The 27,579-nt window shown below is 33.7% G+C and overlaps 1 protein-coding gene across 1 annotated transcript in view; it reads left to right on the top strand.

Moving 5' to 3' along the window:
* Positions 1 to 27,579, top strand: part of ClC-a (chloride channel protein 2) — a 388,967-nt gene that overhangs the window by 193,437 nt on the left and 167,951 nt on the right. The window contains exon 16 of the mRNA XM_090392133.1: positions 6,037 to 6,152. Within this exon, the coding sequence (XP_090248259.1) occupies positions 6,037 to 6,152 (116 nt within the window). The remainder of the gene's footprint in view (positions 1 to 6,036; positions 6,153 to 27,579) is intronic.

The following is a 27,579-nucleotide window of genomic DNA, read 5'->3' as shown; positions in this document are numbered from 1 at the left end:
AAACTTTTTCAAACCTGTAGAAATTTAGAGTGATTATGTAATTGAATTGCAGGAGAGAATAAGGAGGGGAAAGGGGCGTAAGCATTAGAAATTCTTCAAAATAAGCATACATTTTGAATCATTTTGTATATGATATCCTTCATATTATATTTTCAACATATCTACGATGGTTACCTACTGGATATTATCGTAATGTGCATCCTACAAGAAATATATATATATATATATATATATATATATATATACATACTCATATAAATCCAGTATAAGTCTGCTTGCCTAAATAAACTGAATAAATGCTGTATTAAATTTGGTATGAAAATCAACAATAAAAAGACGAAATGTGAACTGCATCCTGAATGGAGAACTTACAGAAGAAGCATAATATTTCAGCTATTTAGGCACAATTTTTAGTAAAGTTGGCAAATTTAAAATTTTAAATATGGAAATAGACAACAGAATTAGCAAAACTGGTATGGTAGGAAGGAAAAAGAACAAAGTTTCATGGAATTAGAGAAATTATTCAAAACACTAAAACTAGCTGTATACAAGACAGTGTTCGAACCAGTTTTAAAAAATTATGGATCTGAAAGCTGGTTTAGAAAAAAAAAACACTATCAAAGTCTAGAGACCGCAGATATTAGAGAGAAAGATTAGAAGCGTGAATAGCATCAATGGCAATATCATATTAAAAACAACGATATGAGAAAAGAATTCAACATTGCTAGCATTGAACAATTTGTTAATCTCAATACATTAGGTTTTTTTTTATTTTATTTATTTATTTTTTTACTGTCAGCAGCTCTTATGTCATCAATAATAGAAGATATCTCAACAATGCTAATATTTTGTTGTAAATCAACTTCTTATAACACACAGAAGTATTCATTTTTACTCAGGAATTGATAAATTTTTACTACTTCTGTTTTGTCCGAAGACTACAATGAAAATGTCCATGTACCATTAAAGAAACTTTCACTTCAACAGATGCTATAATGCAGAAGCCAGAAAACAGGTGGCTTTGTTTAACACTGAATACAGTAAAAAGACATTTATGTATTGCAATGGCAAATAAGTTTGTTCAGTTTATGCGTTAGTAAAACTTTACGCCTTTATGAAATTTATCTTCACTGCATTTACTTTTCATATCGGTATCAATGCAATATCATTTCAATTTTCTAGCGAATAACATTTTCAGCGAATTTTTTCTGCAATCAATAGTTCGCGAGATGAATTTTTCTGATTTTTCCTCGCTATGAATTGTTCGGACAAGAACATAGCCATATGTAAAAATCGGAAAAAGTAATCATTTGGGAAAATAACTCTTTTACTTAATTATTTATACACAAATATAAATATACGCAAAAGAAGAAATCCATCGGAATCAAATCGGGACTGCGCGGTGGCCACAAGCAGTGGGATACGCGCAGTCGCCATAATGTGGAGTTGCTCCATCATGTTGGAAAATGAGGCCCTACACATTCTCAATCTGGGAAAACACAAATTTCTCTAGCATATTTAGGTATGCCACTCTCGTAATCGTCTCCTCATGGAAAAAATGGCTCAACCATGCGATCATGCATGATCGCATGGTTGAGCCATTTTTTCGAACCAACTCGAAAATTCCAAATCAGAAAAATCAACTTTAAGAAACATCTCATCTCTGGAAAATGGAAGACTACAAAAAAACTTGGTGTGAATGTATAAAAAAGTCCTCCATCCTAAACTTATTTTCATCAAAACTGCAGAAACCGAGAAGAGAAAAATTCTACAGCTCATTTAATGAAACTGCTGAAAAGGACTTCAGCATCCTACGTTTATCAAGGATGTCAAGCGCCTTTATCAGGGCGTTTAACCTGAAGGTGAGTCAGCCTGTCTCATACGAGGATGAAAGGTTTTTCTTCTCTGAAACTTGTTTTTTTTCTTGCCGAAAAAATAAGCGAACCAAATTGGAAAAACATGCAGGGATTTAAGGCCAGTTGCTTCTTCCTTAATTCAAAACAACTCAACCCAATTCCAATTTTCTTTAGCACTATGTTTTCTATCTGTGATCTGCCGACCACTGGCATCCTTCAAAAGTCGAATAAGACTTCCAACCACCGCTCATCTAAATATAACACTAGATGAGTATGCTTCTAAAAGGTTTACAGGTTTGTTTTTTAAGACTCTTTATTCATCATTCCTTATTTTATTATTTTCCTTTCCTAGAGAATATTTTAACCTTTTTTTTTTTTTTTTTTTTTTTTTTTTTTTTTTTTTTTTTAACAAACTGCACTGATCACCTCCTCAAAACCCAGAAATATACCCACACATACTCATTAGTATTCTTAGCCTATTCCTTTCCTTATTAACTGCAATTACTTGCTTTCGAGGTTATTCGGGAGATAAGTGCATGTGACACTCCTGTCATTGAGGAATAACAAAAACAGGTGTAAATAAGTGAAACATGATTGAAATATCTTCAGGAATGAATTTTTTCAAGTTTTCCAATATTTTTACTCTGAATTCCTGTATATTTTATTATTATATTGTGAAAAATATTTACATCAAAGAATCAATTTATTATTATTAGTAGTAGTAGTAGTAATATTAATGATTAATACTATTTTCCTTCATCCTCCTTAATATAATGATTGTTGGTATAGCAATGCTGCTTTACTAAGGATTAATTACAGAACAATATGGATTCTTATTGTCTTTCTTGTCCGATTTGCCTATTTCCAGGAGGAAAAGCCTAGTCATCTCAGTATTAGGCCTACTAACTTACGTTCAGTAAATTTATTTATTTATTACATTTATTAATGAAAAAATTTTATTTCGATTCCGTATTTGAAACTTTTACAAAAAAATGTCAAACCCTTCCAGTTTTCAGTTCAGCTATATTCGGGGCGACAAAGAAAAATGTCAAAATTATGTATTACAATAACTCGCTGACTTAGCAGATGTTTTCAGTACAAGAAGCTGAATGCACGGTTCAGTTTTAGTTCGCATTGGATCACTTTTATCATGACATTTCCGTAAAGAAGTTCCTAAATGATATTAGCAATTTCGCTCTGGCTGGATGAAATTTAATGAAATTTTTAATTTCAATCGACTAGACTTATTGTGACAAAATTTGGTAGAACGAATTTCTTAGCCTATTCCTCCCCTTATTAACTGCAATTACATGTTTTCGAGGTTATTCGGAAGATAAGTGCATGTGGTACTCCTGTCTTCTCTACAGATAAATCGCTAACTGTACAATGAAGCAGGATGTACACTTACATTAAATGCTCTAAAATGCAAGAAAATAATTATTACGTTTCAATGACCGCTTCCATATGTTGTCTGTATCATGAGTAACGTTCCGCATTGTTACTGAACATTTTCTAAACAATAGTTTGCAAGAAAAATGACTTTTCGATGAATTATGAAAGAATTCATCGAAAAATTTTCGGTGAATTGTTTTTTCGATGAATTGCATTTTCGACGAATTGTCGTTCAAGGAATTGGTCATTCGATGAATTGCCTTTTCGACGAATTGCCATTCGTTAAATTGTCGAAAAAGCAATTCGCCGAATAAACAATTCGCCGAATTGCTTTTTCGATGAATTGCATTCGGTGAATTGTCTTTCGATTAACTGTTTTTCGATGAATTTGCCTGTAACCAAAAATACACATTTTTGCATTATTTGTTGCTAATATTTACCAGTCTTACCACACTTCTGGCACTTTTGTAACAGCTTCAACACTCTCGCTCTCTGCTCTTGCCTTCTGTCCATAAACCTCTCACATGTACATCACATATGTGCACTTACATACTGCATCTCAAAAAAAATCCGACATATTAAATTCTCTAAACATTTCAAACATAACAATATTGCTAGTACACTGGTGTCCAAAACCTAAGGACAAATGCTATTTCTGAAGATTACAGCTACAAATTCATATGAATCAGCTTGTGGCAGTTTGTATAACTGATGATTTCGAGTAGAAAGCAGACAGACATTCAAATTTTTGAATTGCACACAAAGAGGTCACATGATAGCACTCAACAGAATAAAAGTCAAAAGGCTGCACGAACTGAATTGCATTTGAAGAAAGCTCTTTTCATGAAGGAATAAAGGTGCAAACTTGGATGTGCTGCAATGTCTCAAAGACATCACCTAAATGATTTTATGCAGAGAAGAATTATTGAAGAAGGTGCACTGATATTTCCAGAGAGTTTGAAATCTCACATAGCATGGTATTCAGGCTCTTGGCAGCATTTCAAACCAATGGAATGTGTTCTAGGCATTTGCTAAGGGGTCGCCCTCACTCTACCATGTAACATAAAGACAGATTTTTGGTTATAACAGCAAAACAAAATCAATGCACCACGCAGAGCTTGCAAGTTGGCTCCATTCAAGCATAGGTTTGCAGATATCTTAACAAACTGTGACAAGTATGCCTATACACCTGAAGGCCTGTGATTCTGTGCATCCCTTTATTCACAGGTCAACAAAGAGCACATTTTCAGTGGTGTTGTATCCATAAAAATTGGACAAGACACCAATAAGCTAATGTACTCTTTATAGATGAATCTTTTTTAGTCTTTCCTCCAATTCTAGACAATGCTTGATCTGGCATGAAAGCCAGATCAAATGTTGCTTTCCATTGTGAGAAATGTTCTTGAAAGGGATAGATATGGCAGTGCTTGGGTAACAGTGTGAGGAGGCATTATGCTTAATAGATGCACTGAGCTACAATACAAGTGCAGGAAAAGGGACTATGACTGGTGAATGATATTGCATTGAAGTTCTTCAACATCATGTTTAATTGTTCTGTGGTGCTGTAGGTAAAGAATTTGTTTTTATGAATGATAGTGCCACATCACATTGTACATGAGCAGTGGAGATACTTCTGGAGACTGAGGATATTAATCGAATCGAGTGTTCAGCACATTCCCCAGATCTGGGATACAATAGGGAGATGCATTGTTGCTCGACATTCTCCTCCAGAAAAGAAAATGGCTTACTCCTTGCTCTGAAGGAGGAGTAGGCCATTTTGCTTCAAGTCTCCTGAATCACTAAACATGGTACAACATTGTGAGAGCTGCATTGCAGTTTGGAGTGGACATACTGAAATGTCTCTCTGCATAGTTTTCTGTAAGCACTGTATGTGATCTTTTTTCACAGCTTCATGACAAGAATTATAATTGCACATGCCTCCTGTTGAAGATATAAAAACAATACTTAAAAGCATATTTAGTTACATAACCTCTAATTTTTATAACTATTTCAAAACAGCACAAATACAAAACTTATCCCAGTAAATATCCTTTATATTTATCTTTCACTGAAAAAAAAAACTGTCCTAATGAGCATGCCTCAATATCTTATATAACAAAATAACTGTTTCACAGTATATTTTCATCATTGCATTAGTCCTTTATCTCTACAGCATTTGCTGTACCTGAAAAAAAATAACGTTGGATGAAAATTAGAGTATAATATGTATCCTTTATTGCTTAACTCTATGTACTATCATTCTCATATTCATTATTTCCTTTATTTTTTTACTGTACTCTGCCTCCCCCCCCCCCATCGAGTTGTGATAATGCAGCCTTCCATTTCTTCGATCCAAATTAATTAATTTCATATTTGAATGAGTATAATAGACCAGCTTAGGTGTTGAATGTTAATTTTAACTTATTTTAACGGTATTAACAACATATTTGAGTGAATTATTCATAGTAGAAAATTTATGTATCTTGAATACTTTCTATTATAGTTACTATTCTATATATATATATATATATATATATATATATATAGTATAAAGCCAGCATAATTTCAGCTGAAAGATAATAAACTACAGTCAACTCTTCCTATAGTAGCAATTATTAAAGGAAATTCAAACCACTGAAATGTCCTTGTAACAACTTCATAGCCTCAGATGCCATGTGATTGCTATTCACTGTGGTGAAAGTTGGCATATTTATGATTTGATATTGTGTTCATGAAATATTACTTTTACATTCACTAAAGTTTTTTCTTTCTTTTTTTTATTTCTCAGCTTGCAGTTTTAATTGCCAATGCCATTGCTCAAGCTCTACAGCCATCTATTTATGACAGTATTATTCAAATAAAAAAATTGCCATATCTTCCTCCTATACTATCAACATCTTCAGAGTATGTATTGATAACATAAGAATTTTTTTTAGATTGCATGAGACACCTAAAATTTCTGCCAATACATGATGATTCTGATTTGTGAAGTAATTTTCATGTATTTATTTAACATCTAATTTAACATGTATTAGTAATTTATACATTTATTATGTAAACTGTTTATTTACTATAATAGCATATCAATATTTCAGTGCTTCAACAATTATCAGCAGTAAGAACATAGAAAAGCTATTTTAAAGCAAATACCTAAATGTGCACTTTATAGACATCCAAACTAACTGCAAATCTACTAAATCAAATAGCCATGAAAACCAAGTGTCATTTAATTGTTGTGAACACTCTTGTCTTACATATTGCTTTTCATGGCTATTTGATTTAGTAGATATAGAGCTCTGTTTATAAAGTCATTAGTACTCTTAGACTGAATCAACTACAGGCTAAATCAAAAAATATTCTGTGTCATTTACTAAGCTTGGAGTTTAAGACCAAATGAAATTCAAATTTAAGCTATCATATCGGTTTTGGTTTAATAACCCATCTCTGAATGTACATAATAACTTTGAAAAATAGCTGTATTTCTTATTACCAGTGAAATGGCATGGCTGCTATGTCTCAGATCACATTATGGGATATATCAGTGGCATGTGCTTGAAAACATTTAGATCTCTTTTCACATTTATTCTGCATCTTATATTGTTCTTTTTTGAATGAACTCCTACCCAGGAGAAAGTAAGGGATTGCAATACTTTGGTGGAATATATGAATACTACACACTCTGTCCAAAAAGAAACCAAACTTTTCAAAAATAGAAGAAACTAGAGGCACCACCTGTTGTATCTTTTTGTTGTCAAAAGCGGCAACCTTCAATAGTGTTGTGTCAACTGTTTATGACATTTGTTTCATTAGAAGTGGAGTTATAGTGCCAAGAGTGACAGTGTGTTTTGATGAATGGTCAGAAAATGAGTTTCAAACAGAGAGCTGCGATTGACTTTTGTGTTAACTTGGTAAAAGTTTTACCGAAAAGCATCAAATGCTTCGAAAAGCATATGGTGATGAATGCTTATCCCATACTCAAGTTTACGAGTGGTTTAAGCAATTTCAAAGTGGTTGTGAGACGCTTGAGGACGACGAAAAGCCGGGCCGTCCAAAAAATGGACTGAGTGAAGTTAACATCCAAAAAGTATGTGATTTCATCAAAGAAAAATCGAAATCGTTCATGAGATTGATTGAAGATGAATTGGGGATTCCAAAACTAACTGTGCACAACATTTTGACCAAGAGTTTGGGCCTTCGTAAATTGAATTCGCTATTTGTTCCCCACAAGTTGACCGACGACCAAAAAATGTATCGAATTGAACACTGCAAGGACCTCATTAAAACTGCTTGTAAGGACTCAAATTCCTTGAAATGATCATTACTGGTGACAAAATGTGATGTTTTGAGTATGAGCCCGAAACAAAGCGCCAGAGTGCTGAGTGAAGACCAGCAGAAGAGGGGCATCTGAAGAAAAGTCGCTTGGAGAAGTCAAAAGTAAAGATAATGCTGACTCGTTTCTATGATTCCAAGGCATTATCCAGAGTCAAGATCAAGAATTCGTTTCACCTGGCCAAATGGTCAATTGCAAGTTTTATCTCGAAGTTTTGAAGCGATTGATAGTGAGAATTCGATGCGTATGGCATGAATATCATGATGCAGGCAGTTGGTCACTTTTGCATGATAATGCACCATCTCATTGTTCGAACATTGTGAGACAGTTTTTGAGCAAAAACCAAGTGTGTTGGATCACTTGCCGTATTCACCTTATTTAGCATCCTGTGACTTCTTTCTCTTCCCCTGACTTATTTGCTTAAGAAAGGAAAGTGATATGACACCATTGAAAATTCAAGTGGCAGTAACCACAACCCTCAACAGTATCCCAAAAACCAATATAAAAAAATTCATTTAACAAATTAATTGACCATGCCAAACGCTGTATCGAAGCTGAGGGAGAGTATAATTAAAAGAAACACACTTATTAACCGCAGTGAAAATTATTTAATTGTAAATATTTCATCCTAAGCATCTTAGGACATCATCAGTACAGTAGTTTAAAACAATAATAGGAATAACATACAGTTAGGGCGCATGATTACAATAGAATCTCATTAAATGTGCGTAACGTGTTACAGAAGTAAAAAAAAAAAAAAATTAACACAATTTTGTATGACAATTTCCCATACTTTAGGAATAATAAGAACGTCATTGCGGTTTAAGTTTTGTCTGTGTAATAGGGCTTCAGAACTTTCTTTGTATAAATGTTCATGTTTATATAAAGATCTATGTAAAAGTTTAGACTTTTCCCATTGGATCCTATGGTTTGGATTTTCAATTCCGTGTTGAGAGAGGCCAGATTTCTGCAGTTTAAAAAGACGAATGTGGTCTTGATGTTCTGAGATGCGTTTCTGAACAGACCTACCTGTCTGTCCAAAGTAAGACAGTTTGCATGAACATGGAATCTCATAAACACCAGGCAACATCAAAGGTGAGAGTTTGTCCTTAGGAGAAGGTAACAAGTTGTGAATTTGGTTGATAGGTTTGTAAGTAGTGGCAAAATTGTATTTCTTCATAATTTTAGAAAGACGTTCGGAGATGCCTTTGACATAAGGTATGGGAATCCTATGGACTTCTTCCTGTCTAGTTTGATGTGTGGAGAAGTGACTGATGATTTTTTGAGTTGTTTTAGGATTATATCCATTTAGGATGGCTGTATTTTTGATTACTTCTAATTCCTGGTTTAAAGATTCTTCAGAGGAGCAGAATTTGTGTGCTCTTTAAACTAGTGATTTAATAATTCCAGATTTCTGAGATGGATGAGGAGCGGAAGAATTGTGAATGTAGCGACCTGAGAATGTAGGCTTGCGAAAGACAGACATGGCGATGGAACCATCTTCTTTTCTTTGGATGTGTAAATCCAAAAAGGAGATACTTTGTGGAGATTCTTTTTCTAACGTAAAGTTGATGCATTGATGAAGAAGGTTAATTTTATCTAGAAACAGTTGTAATTCATGTTCAGGATGATCCCATACTGCAAATACGTCGTCGACATATCATAACCAAATTTTTGGTTTGGGTTCAAAAGCGAATATTTTTTCCTCAAGGTGTTCTAGAAACAAGTTTGCTAAGTTTAGTGATAAAGGAGATCCCATTGCTGTTCCTTCTTCTTGCTTGTAAATTTGACCTTTCGAGGTGAAGTAACCTGATTGATGCAATAACAAACTTGAACAATTCAACTATATCAGAAGGAAATTTTTGAATTAGTAATTCTATTGTTTCTTTATGGGGAATGTTAGTGAAGAGGGAGACAATGTCGAAGCTGATTAACAAGTCAGTTTTTGATAGTTGAATGTCTTTAATTTTTGTGTGAAACTCAGTAGAATTTTTGATTGAAGAGACTGAGTGGCCTATGTGAGGGCGGAGAAGGTTAGATAAGGATCTTGATAACTTGTAAGTTGGACTGCTGATACAGTCTACGACGGGTCTAAGTGGAACATTAGGTGTCTTCTTTTTGGATTTACACATCCAAGGAAAAGAAGACGGTTCCATCGCCACGTCTGTCTTTTGCAAGCCTACATTCTCAGATTGCTACATTCACAATTCTTCCGCTCATCATCCATCTCAGAAATCTGGAATTATTAAGTCACTAGTTTCCAGAGCACACAAATTCTGCTCCTCTGAAGAATCTTTAAACCAGGAATTAGAAGTAATCAAAAATACAGCCATCCTAAATGGATATAATCCTAAAACAACTCAAAAAATCATCAGTCACTTCTCCATACATCAAACTAGACAGGAAGAAGTCCATAGGATTCCCATACCTTATGTCAAAGGCATCTCCGAACGTCTTTCTAAAATTATGAAGAAATACAATTTTGCCACTACTTACAAACCTATCAACCAAATTCACAACTTGTTACCTTCTCCTAAGGACAAACTCTCACCTTTGATGTTGCCTGGTGTTTATGAGATTCCATGCTCATGCAAATTGTCTTACTTTGGGCAGACAGGTAGGTCTGTTCAGAAACGCATCTCAGAACATCAAGACCACATTCGTCTTTTTAAACCGCAGAAATCTGGCCTCTCTCAACACGGAATTGAAAATCCAAACCATAGGATCCATTGGGAAAAGGCTAAACTTTTACATAGATCTTTATATAAACATGAATGTTTATACAAAGAAAGTTCTGAAGCCCTACTACACAGACCAAACTTAAACCACAACGATGTTCTTATTATTCCTAAAGTATGGGAAATTGTCATACAAAATTGTGTTAAATAATTTTTTTTTTTTTTTTTACTTCTGTAACACGTTGCGCACGTTTAATGAGATTCTATTGTAATCATGTGCCCTAACTGTATGTTATTCCTATTATTGTTTTAAACTACTGTACTGATGATGTTCTTATTATTCCTAAAGTATGGGAAATTGTCATACAAAATTGTGTTAAATAATTTTTTTTTTTTTACTTCTGTAACACGTTGTGCACGTTTAATGAGATTCTATTGTAATCATGCGCCCTAACTGTATGTTATTCCTATTATTGTTTTAAACTACTGTACTGATGATGTCCTAAGATACTTGGATGAAATATTTACAGTTAAATAATTTTCACTGTGGTTAATACGTGTGTTTCTTTTAATTATGATTGCACCACAGGTTTCGTTATTTAAAAAATAGGCAGAATATATTGATTGAAATAAATGATTTGAATAATTATAATTGTCTGTGTTTTATTTTCTATCAAAAGTTCGGTTTCTTTTTGGACAGAGGGTGTAGATTCAAGTGTCCCACTTGAAAAATATTTTTTTATGTTATTTTTGGTGTATTATTTAGATTTAAGGCTTCTCTTAATTATATATATAATTCTATAACCCATTCACATTGCATTTTGTTTTAAACTTAGAAGAATAAAATATAATATTGATATCAATATTCATTACTATTTACAAATATTGATAAAGCACAAAGAAAATAAGTTCTTTTTAATCTAGTTCAGATAAATTAAATAACTTTCAGTTTTGTATTTATGCAATAAATTGTTTGCACATCGGGACAAAATATTCTTATTGAAACATTACAGTATACTTGGTCATTGTTTCACATTTCAGTTAAGAAAAATTTCTCTTGTATTTTTAAATAATTAAAAATATTATTTGTAAAAAAAAAAAAGATAATTCTTGAATGTTTTAAATTATATTCAAGAACACACAATGATTTCTTAGGTCCATTTCAAGTATTTTCTTTAAAGTACAGGGTGTCCCAAAATTCACGCAAGAAGTAATTTTGATAGAAAACACAGGTTTTTTAATTAAAAATTGTAATTTCTTATTGATTCATAAAGTATACAGTATAGGGTTATGCATGGAATAGCATATCGGGTAAATCTCCTCCACGGCTTTGCTGGCACATACGCACTCTTTTGTTGAAAATTTCCATGACCATTTTGCATAAATGTGGCTGAATTTCGTTGATGCAGCGCTCAATTTCCTCCTTCAAGGCATGGGTGGTCGTGGGCTTGTTGGCATAAACCTTAGACTTCAAAAAACTCCAAAGAAAAAAAGTCAAATGCGTTAAGTCACATGATCTGGGCGGCCAATTCTGATCACCAAAACGGGAAATTACACGACCAGGAAATGACTCGTGCAGTAATTGAATCGTTTCTCGGGCTGTATGGCATGTGGCACCGTCTTGTTGAAACCACGTCGTCCACATCCATATCTTGCAATTTAGGCACAAAAAACTGGATTATCATGTCGCGATAGCGAGCACCATTAACCAGCCACAATTTTCGAAGAAGAATGGGCCGATGATGCCTCCAGCCCAAAATCCGCACCAGTGACACTTGTGGATGCATTTGTTTCTCAACTATCACTCGTGGATTTTCTGAACCCCAAATGCAACAATTTTGTCAATTAACGAAGCCATCAAGATGAAAATGAGCCTCATCGCTGAAGATGAGTTTGTTCGAAAAATAAGCATCCACTTGTTGTTGTTCCATAATCCATTCAACGAACTCTCTTCGCTGTGTGTGGTAATTTTTAATAACCCTGAACTGTCAGCTGTCATGTTGTCTTTTTTTTTCTTGTTGGCAACACTTTACCGCACAAATGGCGCTAAATTTAAATCTTGCATGACTTTTGGGACACCCTGTATAATTTATAGGTGATTATAATGCAAAGATAGTAAGGTTTCATATTCTCTTTCTCTCTTCTCCATCCTTTTTTTTTTGTATGTTTTAAATTTTTACTAATATTTGATTCTACAAGTTTAATTTCATTAAAATATAATTTTTTTATAGATATTATTTCTGGAAAAATTCCCATGTTACTCCTCTAAGTAACTTTTTTTTTGTAATAGATTTCACAGTTTGATATGAACACAGATGGATAAGAAAATAACTATTAACTTAAAAGTTAATATTTCGCTGGTATTATATCCAGCATCTTCAGAGCACACAACACAAAGTTTGTTACAAATGCGAAACCACCACAATCCAGTGTAACAGTGGGGCTAGTAAAAGTAATTGTAGTGTGCAACACAAGACTAAAGTCCTAATATGGTGCCATCTAGGTTAAAAAAAAAAAAAAAATTCAAAGTTTTGAAATAATAGTCCAAATGATAGTTTTAGAAAGTTTGAAAAAATGAAATAAAATAAAAGTAATAAATATTAATTTGGTCGTAAGATGACTGTCTCCCAAATCTTTGGTAGATTTATACAGCCATACTTGTTAAGGTTTGGAGTATGTTTTAAGGCTTCTGTTGATTCCTGGAACAACGTCTCTGACTTGTAGAAGCTTCTGTGCATTACTTTTGTTTCTTTCCAATTGATCCTGTGTGCAGGAGTATCCAAAGCATGGTCTGCCAGACCCGACTTGCCATAGCAAAAGTGTCTGATATATTTTTTGTTCACTGAGGCGGATGTCCACAGTTCTTCCTATCTGTCTGTAGTAGGCTTGATGGCAAAAACAGGGCACTTCATAGACTCCTGGATGTGATAAAGGAATGCATTTGTCCTTAGGTGAATTGATGAGAGTTGCTAATTTTACATAAGGTTTAAATACTGTGCGTAGTTGGTGTTTGTTAAGCACCCTAGATATCTTTTGAGATGTGCCTTTAATGTATGGGATGGTGATAGTTTTGTTGTAGTCTTCTGTGGTAGATAGAGTAACTATTATTTTATGGCTATATAGCCTACTTTTGTTTAGGAGTGCAACTTTTTTCAAATGTCATTGGCTTTTTACTCAAATCTTAGGGCATTACTGATGTGTTATAAAAACCAATATATGAAGAATAATATAGGAGGAAAATTCGGACATACCTTTTTGGATTTTTATGTTATGGAGCTTCCAACTCTCCAATCCCCTACATAATCTCTGAGAGTTGGAAGCTCCATAACATAAAAATTAGGTCACGACTCCAACCAATAGGAAATAACACAAGCACATCAAAGATAGAAACACCAAGCCAACATGACATAGCCTCCACTTTCCCCACGAGTTCCAAAGATGATGCACTGTCAAAATGGCTCACACCCTCCAAAGTGCTCTCTGCCTACCCTTAATAATAATATTATACATATAAAAAAACCTGGGTTTTTCAAATTCTCCCACTTTGCTTTATCCCCACTTTCCCTCAAACCCCTTCCTTTAACAGCATAACAGTGGATGAATGCATATCGCTGGGATAAGGAGACAGCCAACACCATCCAAAAAGGTATGTCTGGATTTTCCTCCTATATTATTCTTCATATATCGGTTTTTATAACATATCAGTAATGCCCTAAGATTTGAGTAAAAAACAATGACATTTGCAAAAAAGTGGCACTCCTAAACAAAAGTAGGCTATATAGCCATAAAAATAATATTTTTTTTTTAATTCAGATAAATGGTTTAGATAAATATTAAATATCCTTCATTCATAAGAGTATAGAATTATCAACTGGATTAAAATGAGAGTCAAAGCCAAATAACTGGGGAGACCTCCACATTACCTTTAAGGAAAGTGGAGAACCAACTGGGGCTTCTGACCTAATCTCCAATCTTTACATGGTGCTCCCCATTAGTAGATATCCACTGGGTTCTGAATGAATGAAAATGAGTTTTGCAATTTGGTGACCAAATTGTACTCTCTATTGGCTTAAACCACAAATAATATGATAGTACGACATGATGCGATTTTATGCTGGCTGGTACATCACCTTCTAAAATAAAGAAGTCAAAAATGGGTGAGATCTTGCTAAATGATAAGTATAGGATATTATATTTGAGCAATAATGATCAACGAAAGAAGGAATAGCAATAGATAGTATTGAATACCAATCATGAAGATAAACTTCTGGATTGAAAGGCAGTTTCAAGTTGAGCTATGTGGGCAAACTTCAAAATGAAGAAATGGGCAGTGATACTTATTTGCATCTATGGTCCCATAAAAGGTTCTCCTAAGGAAGAAGTGGAGGAATTTTCATCATTAGAGCAGGCAGCTGTCATAAAAAAAATGGAAAAAATGATAATTGTTGGAGATCTAAACAACAGAATAGGAAGTGAATCTCACCAGGCATATAGAGATGTTTTGGAAAACTTAAGAGAAAAGGGCAAGGCTAATAATGATGGTAAGTATCTGCTGGATTTCTGCTCAGGATATGGACTAGTCATTACTAACACCGTGTTCCAACATAAAGATGTGCGCAAGTTTACATGAAGAGAAGACACAAGAAATAAATAACTTATTGACTGTCATTGGCAATAGTGATATCTTCATACTGGTTCAGGATACAAGAGTGTACAGAATATTTGAAATTGGAAGTGGCCATTGCTTAGTTCTAAATAAGATAAAAATGAATATCGATGAAAAGAACAGTGTAAGAGAGTTTAAAAAGAATTAAAGTTTGAGCAGCTTTTACAGGTAGACTGTAGACTATACAAAATATACAAACATAGAAGAAAAAAAATGAAACAGTTTGAAAGCAAGAACCAAACCTTGGAGTCTCAGTGGCAAACTCTGAAGAAAATGTAATTGATTCAGTCAAGGAGCATGTGGTGAAGTTCTCTGCAAGGATAGAAAAATAAAGTGTCATGGTGAACACAAGTTCAAGAAGCAGTCCTGGAAAAGAAGAAGGCATACTGAAAGTTCCTAGCAATTAAGTTGGCAGATGCCCTAAAAGAATACAGAGAAAATGTAAGAGACCTAAGCTATGTGTGAAAATAGCAAGTAGTTAAACAAAAACATCATGGGAAGACTGGTAAGAATATAGAAGGTAAATATCAAGATGACAATATTCTGGAGGTATTGAAAAAGTTTAGAAGTGGAGAATAGAGTACTGTAAAAGGAAATGATGGTAAAGTGACATGAAAACCGAAGATAAGGATATCTTAGATGTCTGGAGTAATTACTCTGAAAGACTGTTAAAATTAAACAAGCAATGACAGAACTGTAGAAGAAAATTTTCTGGAGAAAAGTACATATCAATACTTGAGGTAGCAAAAGCCATTAAAAACTTGAAATATGGAAAAGCAGCTAGAGTAGATGATATTCCACCAGAAATGCTCAAATGTGTCTGTATAATTCAGAGGGCTGGTTAGAAGGTTAAAATCCCGATGACTGGAGTAGCGTTCTCATAGGTCCCATTAAAAAAAAAAAGGAAATAAAGCTAAGTTTGAGAATTAGAGGAGTTTCTCTACTAAGTGTTCCAGGTAATATTTATGCAGGCATATTTGAAAATAGGCTGAGAAAAATTGTGGAAGAGAAAATATGAGAAGAACAGGTTGGATTCAGGTCAAATGGAGGTTGTCAGGATCAGATTTTCACTTTATGACAAATATTTGGGAAATCATGGGAGTATGACAAGGATCTGTATTTATTACATTTTGTAGATATGCAGGGAAAAGCTGGTCAAAACACTACAGTTATATGGGGTAAACGGATTTTACAGGGCAATATATAGTCCATATTTAAGTTGTAAATTATCACTTAGAATTAAAGGAAAAGCAGAGAGATGGTTTGATGTAAAATCAGATGTAAAACAAGTATGCATATTATCTCCACTCTTATTCATCATCTATATGGATTACATAATGAAAGAAAGTGGCATTAAACCTAATATTAGAATTGATGATTTCAAACTTAGCTGTTTGCTTTATGAAGATGATGTTATACTCCTAAACACATCTAGTGCAAGTAAGTAATCTGTAGGTGGCCCTACAGATTAAATAATGGTCTACTCGATGCTCTGTTCTGCTCTGCTGCTGCTCTTCAATGTGTACATTAGTGATTTGTCCTCGACTTGCTCCAAGAAGTGACATAGGATATATTAATAAGATATTTAGGTATGCTAAGGTATTTATTTACTTATTATTAGAAACTGGAGATTGCAGCCAGCTAAATAAAACACAGGTGTCTAATTTTCACCTCTGTCCTAAACAGGCCCATGGAAAAACTCAAAATTGAGATGAACAGTCAAGTCAAATACTAAAGTACAACCCAAATCCTCAATATCTGGAGATCACACTGGACAGGACCCTGACATCCCATCAGCATCTCACAACACTTGATGCTAAACTGGCATCCTGCGACAACATTATTCAGAAGCTTGTTGGTACGTTGTGGGGGAGCCCCAGCAGAATTGCTCCAAACTGCAACTATCAGCTTGTTTTTCACTCCTGCCAAACATTGTGTGGCTGACTGGTATACACACTCAAAAATCGATACCCACCTCAACAAAAGTATGAGAATTGTGGCAGGAACAATCAAACTCACCCCAATATGCTAGCTCCCAATTTTAAGCACTATTGAGCCATCACACCTATGCAGGAAGCACTTCCTTCAAAGAGAGTATACAAAAATCACGAACAATCTCCAACTCTCCCAGTCCACACTAATCTAGAAGTGGCAGGACGTGACAGACTCAGATCCCGATGTGCATCTTGAAAACTGCAGAAGCTAATCAACAAGGAATTTAATATTTCCAATGCTTGGAAAGAAGAGTAGAACAATATATCAACACTGTTCGACAAAGACGTTATAAAGAATCCAATTAGTCGACCATCTAGCTTTGATCTCCCTCGTCATGCCTGGCAAACATGTAACCATCTTCAAACCGGACAAAGCAGGAGTGTAGCACGCTTGCATGCCTGGGGGTATCAATTCAAACAATCATGATTTTCAATGATTTAGGCCTAGAGTGGCCTGTTCTGACCTTGGAAGAAGTCATCATTGAATCTTTTTAGACGACGTGTCCTGATTTTCTTTGTCATTCAAACAATGACTCACATTATGTATGAAGGCAGCTTATGACCTTCCCTGGCAGCTCATTGCATTTAAGCATATCAACAAAGGCAGCTGAATGGCTGATGAATTTGGACATAAATATGTGATACAAATGATGACTGACTTTGTGTAATGGTTTACTCTTATATTTTATATATTCTGTTCTCTAAGATTGTTGTTTTTAATTTTAATTAAACCTTACTCTGTATCCATATGATAAATAAGCGCAAGTCTCCAGGGTTCTCTAATTCAGCTGAATAACAGTTCTAATAAATTTGGCATGAAAATCAGTAATACAAAGACAAAACTATAAAAATTGGCAGGAACAGGAACATAGAAAACTTCAGCTGCATTCTCAATGAGGAACCATAGAACAAGTAAAATATTTCAACTGTTTACGCACAGTTTTTAGTGAAGATAGCAAATTAAATCTGGAAATAGACAACATAATAAGCAAATCTGGTATGGTGGGGGAGCCAGTTGATTAAATTTATATGGAATAAGAGGGAAATTTGCCATACTCTTGAACTCCATATATACAGCACTCATATACAAGAGTGTTCCAACCAGTTTTAAGTTTTATGGATCTAAGAGTTTGGTTAGAAATAAAGTACTTGATCATAGACTAGCGACCAGAGATGTGATAGTTTTGAGAAAAAGTGACTGAATGCATAGCATCAATGGCAGAATCATATAAACGGAAAGATATTGTGAAGGAATTTGACATTGTTAGCATTCAAGGTGTGAGTAGAGCTAATCTAAGGTGCTACGTCAACTTAAACAGAATGGGAGAGGAAAAGGTTAGCAAAATTGGTATTTGATGCCAAGATGGCAGAAAAAAAAAAGACCCAGGGGATGATTAATTCAGTCAGAAGTGCCTTAGAAGAATGAAATGGTAGATACAATATTGGAGTGCTGCATGATTAAGTTTACAATTTAATAATTGTAAACTTAATCATGTAGTGCTGTTATTTGTAGCCTGAACATCCCTTGAGGGTACATGTCAGTAAATTGATAATGATGTTGATTAAAATAAGATTTTAATTTTGTAGTAAATTGAGAATAATATAGAAATCTTTTTAAGATTATAAGTTGTGGAACCCTTATAAGCTCATCAGCTAAATTATTTTTTCTAAACTATTTGGAAAACTTTGTGTATGCAAATAAATACATCCATCTTGTTTCACACACTGCAGGATATTTTGTCTGAGGTTGAAAACTTTTGCAGTATCTAGCAAAGATTTAATTTGGTTAAGCATTTAAGGATTACTGAAGAATTACTGTTATATGTTTTGCAATAGTTTGCCTAAAAAAGGAAGGGTGGCTTGCTCTCCCCAAAATATTAGTCATCTTTGAGTGGGCATGGGAAAACAAAATCTTAACTATCTCTTCAGTATTTTCCATAGGAAACTTATCTTTAAATGTAGTAATAACTCATTCCTTTATAGTCAGATCTTTGACAAGATTCTATGCTGCGCTTCTAGTCTTCTTATTACACATTGCTTCTGATTCCATGAGTTGCAAGATCTCATATGAAGGTAATGCTTTTATTCATGGATTTATAAGTGACAGTTGAAACTGAACATGTCTGTAGATTTCATGATGAATACATCCAAAAATTATATAATATTTGTTCCATTTTCTTATACTTCTGTGTTTTCATGGTGTTCTTCACTAATTTTGAATGATTGTCAATACTCGTGACTGTCCATGTGACCAAAAATGAGTGATGTTCCTCTCACTGAGTGCTGCACCAGATTTTGTCTGTTCACACTTACTTGTGTGGAAAAATTTGCATTCCTTGGGCTTGAAGTGCCTATCCTATTGCAGGACTGAAATGTTGTTTAAAGGCATTTTTTTTATTTAAATGCTATAGACCCACTTTAATGAAATAACGTTACTAAACTTGATGGAAAATTATTAAATAATAATAATCTATTCTCAACTGGCACATTTGTAATAAAAACTTCATTTCCAATTTCACTAAGATAGTGTGGCTGTGACTATTGTTTTCCTATATTAGAATATCAGAGTATCAGAATACTAAGTGTACAGATGGTTTGGGATGTCTATCATCATTCCCCCTCTTTGTCATCTTGCCAATTCCATCTGCAATTAGCCAGAGTAAGATATCCTAGAGAACAAAGAACAAACTGAATTTCAAACGTTCAATGATATCTAGAATATATGATCATAAAATATACATGAAGAGGGCTATATACACAAATTGGTGGGTTAACATGTGCTCTTTTGAAATGCCTGGTAACAATCTAGATTACACATAAAGAACATTTTTAAGAAACTTTGTAGGAATTGAATTGTTTAGAATTATGATTAAAGCAACTAAGGCTTTGGCATTAGTTGAGGCCAATATAAGTGTATTATACCTGTTCATTTTTTTGGACTGGTTTGTTTGTTTTGTGTAAAGAACAACCTGATTTTTCTAGGAGGTAAAGCTCTCTTACTTCCATATGAGAACAGCTTCACTCGCCTTCATTTGAAGTCCTTAAATGTTATTTGTATTCTAGATGAGTTTTGAACTCAAGTCTTTTCAAACTAATTTGAACTACAGAGTGTTTAAACTTAAACCTGGTACATGAATTACAGAAACATGTTTCCACTGACACTATCTTTTTCAGCTTGGATGTTGTCATTATTTAAAAATATATCAGTAGAGGAGGTATTACATTTTCTTATTGATATTGATTAACACTGGATTTAGTATAGCTCTTTTACCAATGTTACTACTTGAATTAGCATGTTGCTGTGTAATTCACATCAAGCAACCTTCACTCAAATAATATAAACACAAAAAAGTCATGTAGAAAATCTTGATATTTAATTGTAAAATTTATGTCTATGTTTCACAGTCATCTTTGATACATACAGGATACAGAAAGTAAGCAGCATATTATGCAAATGACAAAGATTCTAAATAGCACCACTGTAATAGCTTATAGTAAGGTAAGAAAAACAGTCAGCACTCTTCTAACTTAAAAATAATAAGTTTAGACAAAACCTGCTCTTATGAAGGATTTTTTCTTATTCTAGAGAACTCTGTATTTAGAGGATGGCATATTGAGCTCCAAGCTCATAATACTTAATATAAGATTTATGGTCTTTGTGACACATAAAAACAGGTCTTCCAGATGGTTCAAACAAGATAAACCACAGGAGCAAGGAATCTGATAAATATCTGAAAAACCAAATAGAGGGAGCATGTCCATAGGAGATGAAAGATGATTTTTCTGACAAGATAAAAAGCTACAAAAATGTTAATGAGCTTTAAAATTTTTGCAGTCCCTTCAGAAATTCCTTTCAAATAAGGGTGTTGAATATGAGTGATTTCTTCTTGAACAGAAGAAACAGGAATTCTATAGTTGACAAGTGCTTTATTGATGAGGCCTTCAATGAAACTATTTGACAAGAGAATTGACCTAATGTGTTGCAATTTTTTCTGTAGAAGTTCATCACTTTCACAGTCAGCATGACTGTTGATTTCACCTTACATTCGTTAGAAAGAAAACAGGCAAATTGACCAGAAGAACCTATGCAATTGATAGTCATAATACTCTCTGCAGATAGGATTAATCTCTCTGCCAGCCATGGTGGATGAAATAGTGAGACCAAATTGCATTTTTTATCCATGTTATTCAATAGGTGTTACAGAATCGTATCCAGATTTTGCTGGATGTCTACAGACGTCCAGCAAATCTGACCAGTTGGGGTGTTAATTGTCCTATCAGAGCATTGAGTAGGTTTTCAAAGAAACCGAGTTACTTGGCTATGACAACCCAACATGCTGGGAAAATATGAATGGGATATATATTTATTTTCCTCCTCTCTCTCCTACTTATCATAAAACCAAGTAACAGAATGTTTCAACTGTATTGTAAACTACATAAATCCCCATTTATGGAGTGTTTATTAAAATGTGAGCTTTACACTCATGAATCAGAAACTAGGTGCAGTTTGAATGCTAAAACACAAAGCAGAGTCTACTATCCAAGACCAATTCTCTTAAGAAATGAGTTACTACATTTATGAGATGCTTCACATGGATTGGCAGTATCTTATGTGACAAATAGGGAGATAAGATTCTGTTCTGTCCATGTCCCAGGTGGTAGGCAGAGGATCAGAATACACTGCATTGATCTTTCAGATGAATAAATTAAAAATAGGACAGATAAAGGATATTAAATACTGGATTTGAAGTCATGTAACCCTACTGCACCATTAAAATGAGTTGAACATTTCTGCTTTATGTATAAATGCAAATACATAAAATGACACAATTCTTTCTCTTTAACATATGTGTATATATCTACAACATGCTCACAAGAATTATTCCATCTTATTATATAAAATATCAGGTCATCCCAAAAGTAATGTTTTTTATACTGTACATATTCAGATCTCAGCTTGTCTAAACATGATTTTTTAAAGCTTTATTAAGAATCACTAAATTTAGGTGGTCTCATTCTAAGGAATTCCACCTTGCAAGAACACCATACATAAGTTATTGTTTAAATCAGGGGTCGGCCACCTTTTCGGACTCGCAGACTACATTCATCTTTTATTTTTAATAATCGGGTCGCAAGCATTTAATTAAGAGAAAATAGTGAGTGAAAAAATACTTAAGTTATCAATTTTTATTATAACAATCTTAAAAAAACACAGAAATATTTAATATACGAGATATGAAACAAGCATGAAAATGAAACTCAATGAAAATTATTATCACTTAAACACAAAGTAATATAGTTGATGCATCACAATTTATTATATGTGTGTTTCTCTGTGTCTCCCTGCTTAATGTGACTTTTGTGATTGTTTTCCCTTAGCCAGATTATCTATATCTGCTTTATAACCTGAGTTGCAAATTCGAATCGAAGCATGCAAATATTCATCAGTCAGTCGAGAAGAAAATTTATTTATTTTTAAAACTCATGACAGAAATGCTTGTTTGTAAATGTATGTGCTTCGAAATGATTATCATCTTCTTTGCGATACTAATTAATCCTTCAAATTTTTTTGGTAAGCATCGATAAAATGTTTGGATATTTTCTAATGAAAATGCATTCTTTAATGTTTCATTGTGTTGTAATTCCAAAACTTCCATCTGTAGTTGGTTTGGTACATTATCAATGTCAACATTAAAAAGGTTCAAAAATAATCGCATTTCGATGCTATTTTTATGAAAATCCACAAATCTTATTGAAAATTCCATTTGTAGATCTTCAGTGATACCAACAAAAGTTTCCTTTTGCGTTTATCATCCAACTGTCGATGCAGATTTGCAACATATATAATGATCTAGATTTTCTTCCACCATATGTTTCTTCAACAGACATAGTTTGCCTTCAAAAGCTTTTATGTAAGAAAACAGTTCTGCTAGTAATTTACTTTGGCCCTGCAGGTTCAAATTAAGTTCATTAAGGTCGTTATAATGTCTACCATAAATGCAAGAGACATAATATATTTTTTATCAGATGTGTAACGTCCTTATACTCAACCGATTCATTATGAATACTTTGCTTCTTAAATATGTTTTGCTGAGAAATTAAAGAAGCTTCTAATTTATTAATGATTTTTTTTTTTTTTTTGTAAGTTCACAGTTCAAACTTTTGTATTGGCTTTCATGTTCATTCTCGTAATGAAGTCTGATATTGTATTCTTTCATAACAGCAAAACACTTTTATGACAAATAAGACAAAGGGGCTTACCCCCATTTTCAATAAAGAAGTACTTGCTGTTCCATTCATTATTAAACCTTCTTCCTTCATCTGCAATTTTATGTTTTCTTGAACCCATTTTTGAAATTATTTTTAACAAATACAGGGTGTTTCAAAAATAATGACCCGATTTCAAATAATTATATTTAATTATTTGAAATTTTAATTTCTGCATGAGTCATGACATTTTTAAAAAAAAATATCATGACCCATGCAGAAATTCAAATTTCAAATAATTAAATATAATTATTTGAAATCGGGTCATTCTTTTTGAAACACCCTGTATATAAGACTGACCAGGGAACGCGACTGCAAAAGTGCTCCAAAATCTCAGTTGTTTTCAGATGAAGTCGCCTTTGTTATCCCCACTCGTGATGACTGACATGGTTGACTCTTGCCAAGTTTCAGGGCGATATCACGAAGTATCGGTATCATATTATTTTTAATTTATTATTCATATTATAAAATGTATTATTTAAATAATTCAACATACAGACCACATGCCATGTAAGTATGGTCAACCTTTTATGGGCCGCATGCGGCCTGCCAGTTGCCGACCCCCTGGTTTAAATAACCCTTTATTACTGTGCATCCACATCCTCCATATTCTCCTGATCTTGCTCATTCCGATTATCATTTATTTCAAAGTTTGTAACATTTCATTAATGAAAAACAATGCAATACGTTAGAGGTATTGATATTTATAGAAATTTTAGTACCTCTAAATTCTATAGAAATGGCATTGTGAAGCTTTCACAACGTTGGAAAAACATTATTAATTCAAATGGAGAATATATACTTGATTAAATCAATAAGTGATTTATCTTTTACATCCTTTCAAAACTTAATTCTAAAAATGACATTACTTTTGGGATGACCTGATACAGTATATTAGTACATAATAGTTAATTATCAGTTTAGAAACTATTGGAGACCCTGCTTGTAAAATCTGCCCTTAAGCCATATTGAAGATATGTTTATGATATTTTAATTCAATTATGGTATACATTTTAAGTTTGATAATAATACATTAACATAACTTAATAACTCAGAAGAAATGAGAAAATGAAATTAAGAAGCATCTACCTTTGAAGTGGAGCTGAACGATGCTTATCTGTGTTACTTCTTTGCTAGGCCAAGGAATTCCGAGTTAATAAAAACAGAAGATTGTAAAGTAAAAGGCAATAAATAAATAAACAAGACAAATTAATAAAATCCAAAGGAAATGATAATTGGATAAAAATTTTAAATTCAAAGATATTCAATGATTCAAAAAAATAATTATTATTATTGCATGGGAACATCTGTGGAGTCTAGACTCATCACAGGAGATCGATACAGAATCATATCTCTCCTTGAATGCATTGACTGACAGAGCACTCACAGTAGATTGGCAACCCATTCCACTAACGACATCTTGCTCAGTTTCCTGGGATGATCTTTTGTTTTGCCTTCATTAGCCAGATGCTGGAATAATAATATATAAAAAGGATCGATGGAAAAATATATATATATTTTTTTTTTTTCTTCCATCGATCCTTTTTATCATATCTTCTTTTCTATCTATCAACCCACCCATAAATTTTGTCTGTCATCATAGGGAGCATTCCACAAACCACTCGCCATCTTGGTTAATTGCCTCTGTATCCTCTCCACCACTTCCTCATCTGCAAAAAAATCCAAGTGACCAGACCTGAGCAGTAATCCAAATGTGGCCATATCAAGGCCTTATAAATAAGAATCCTATGAGCTACCTTGGCTACTTTTGCAATATATCCACTGAACTTCACCCATATTCCTGGCTTCATTTCCTAGAGTACAATTCCATCATTGTGGTACACAGTTTGTGATGTTTTCATCGCAAAACACATAGATTTAAACTTTTCTGCTTTAAACTGACATAATTTGCACATACTGTCAGCCTGTTTAAATCATCTTGCAAGTTCTATGCTTCCTAGTTTTGCATCATCAGCAAACAAATTAATATTTCTCTTCATTTTATTTTCTATATTGCTTACAAATTAAATAGTAGCATCAGTGGTCCAAGCACAGAGCTCAGCAGCACCATTAATCACTTGCTTTCTCTTGGAATCTACTCCTCCATGCTACTCTTTGGTATCTATCCACCATTGCATTCAAATCACCAACTTCATATCCATCTCCATTTATTCCAGTTTGCATATGAGTAAGATTTAATTCCTTGTCAAACGCCTTTGCAGAATCCAGCAGTGTCATGATGTCGTTCCCTTTATCCAGTTCATTTATCACTTTATTGTAAAAAAGAAATTACTAAATTACTGAGGCATGACCTTAACCCCCCCCCCCCCCCCCCGACCATTTTCCTTGCACTGTTAACATCCTTTTTTTTTTACAAATTCTTACTTGGCTGACAGCAAATGATGTGGTTACAGGGATAGAATGCGAGGGGAGGGGGGAATATTGAAAAATTCTATATTCCCCCTCCCCTTACATTCTATCGCTGTAATCACATCATTTGCTGTCAGCCAAGTCACACTAATGCCTGTAATTTTTGGTTACGTTGCACCAACCAGTGCCAGATACTCTTCCCTCTTAAGAACTCATAAAGTGCAATATCCTCTTAGGTTCCCAACCACCTGTCCACCTTGTGCTGACCATTTAATTCTATTTTGTCACTTGGGAGACTAGATTCTGCATTTCTTGTCACACTTACTCACCTCAATGAAGCATGTACACTCTCTCACCCCTAAAGTGCAATATCCTCTATATTCCTCCTCCCCCTCGCATTCTATCCCTGTAACCACATCATTTGCTGGCATTAGTGCCAAGTCGCACTAATGCCTGTAACTTTTGGTTACGTTGCACCAACCAGTGCCAGAAACTCTTCCCTCTTAAGAATTCATAAAGTGCAATATCCTCTTAGGTTCTCAACCACCTTTCCACCTTGTGCTGACCATTCAATTCTATTTTGTCATTTGGGGAGACTAGATTCTACATTTCTTGTCACACTTACTCACTCATGGAGCATGTTTACACACACTCTCTCTCTCTCTCACACACACACATACACCCCTACATCCATCTTAGTAGCTTTAGTTTCCCTGACTTTGCTCATTCTTAGTGTTGTATAAGGCTTTCTCAAGATGCCTAACTTCATATCTGTTGAATTGCAATCCATCAGCATCATATAAGTCTCCTTCCTTATGCACAATGTATGTATTGATTAATTTGCAATCACTGCCTATTCCTCAACTCACATCTGTTATGTCATGGCAGCATACTTATTCTTTAATTCCTTGATTTTCTTTGTTTTTTCCAGTAACACTTTTTCATAACTTCTCCCATATGATATTGTTCACCTTTCAAGTCAGTACAGCCAAAAAACAATTTTTTTCCACTTTACTTTTTTTGCACCTTGGGCTTCACTAATATTAATTTTCAGACTATAGAAACAACATTTATTTATGCGCTCTCATAAAGTACTCCTTTCATCACAGAATGTGATGAAAGGAGTACTTTATGAGACATAAAATTAAACTTAAAATTAAACCAACATAAAATTTTTTCCACCTTACTCTCCTTCTCTTGTTTAGTCATATATTCTTAATGCCTTGGACCTCTTGTTTTTCTCTTCTCAGGTTTACCAGTTATTCAGTCGCATGCTTTGTCTGTGAGGGACTCCATATAAGTACACTGTTTCTTTCATGAGGCTCTCTACATTAGACTTTTCACTACTACAGTTTCAACAATATCACTGATACTAACATTTCCCAACTTTTGTGAATGCTTGCTGCTACTCTATCACATGTTTTACTCTCTCCACACAACTAGCTCTCCCTCTCAAAACATTTCAACATGTTGACTCACCAATCTAATTTTCTTTCTCCAAATCTCACTTTTATAATAAATACATTTCACATACATTGCACCTAACAATCTTACATATTAAACTCCCCCAACAAAAACTTCCTGGCTGTTATTGTTCTATTACTCATTGGTGCCAGAGCAGTAACATCTAGTTTAATACAAAATATATCACTATTTCTTAAAATATAAATAACTCAATAATACTCAGTACTTAAAATACTCAATATACTCAACAAAATATAATAGATTATTTTATATTTATTTATCACACATACACACTCATAAAAAACAACACAATAATAAACTCAAAATACAATGATCAAATAAAATCAATAAAATAAGCTTTCATTAAGTATAACAAACATTTTATTAATCATAATGACCAGCCATTAAAGTGATCTGGGTGACTTATATTGTTTAAATAACCAATGTGTGGAAATAAGGAAAAAAAAAAAACACTTATAAATGGCAATATGGAATAGGAAAATGCAAAATTATTATTATTATGAGGTAATAGCCATTTTGAATTATATGCTTTCAGTAGAAG

Source organism: Typopeltis vanoorti, chromosome 4, assembly GCF_054136105.1.
Source record: "Typopeltis vanoorti isolate ZY-2024b chromosome 4, IOZ_Tvanoo_1.0, whole genome shotgun sequence".
In the NCBI taxonomy this organism is placed as follows: Eukaryota; Metazoa; Arthropoda; class Arachnida; order Uropygi; family Thelyphonidae; genus Typopeltis; species Typopeltis vanoorti.
This window is presented reverse-complemented; position numbering and strand designations above follow the sequence as displayed.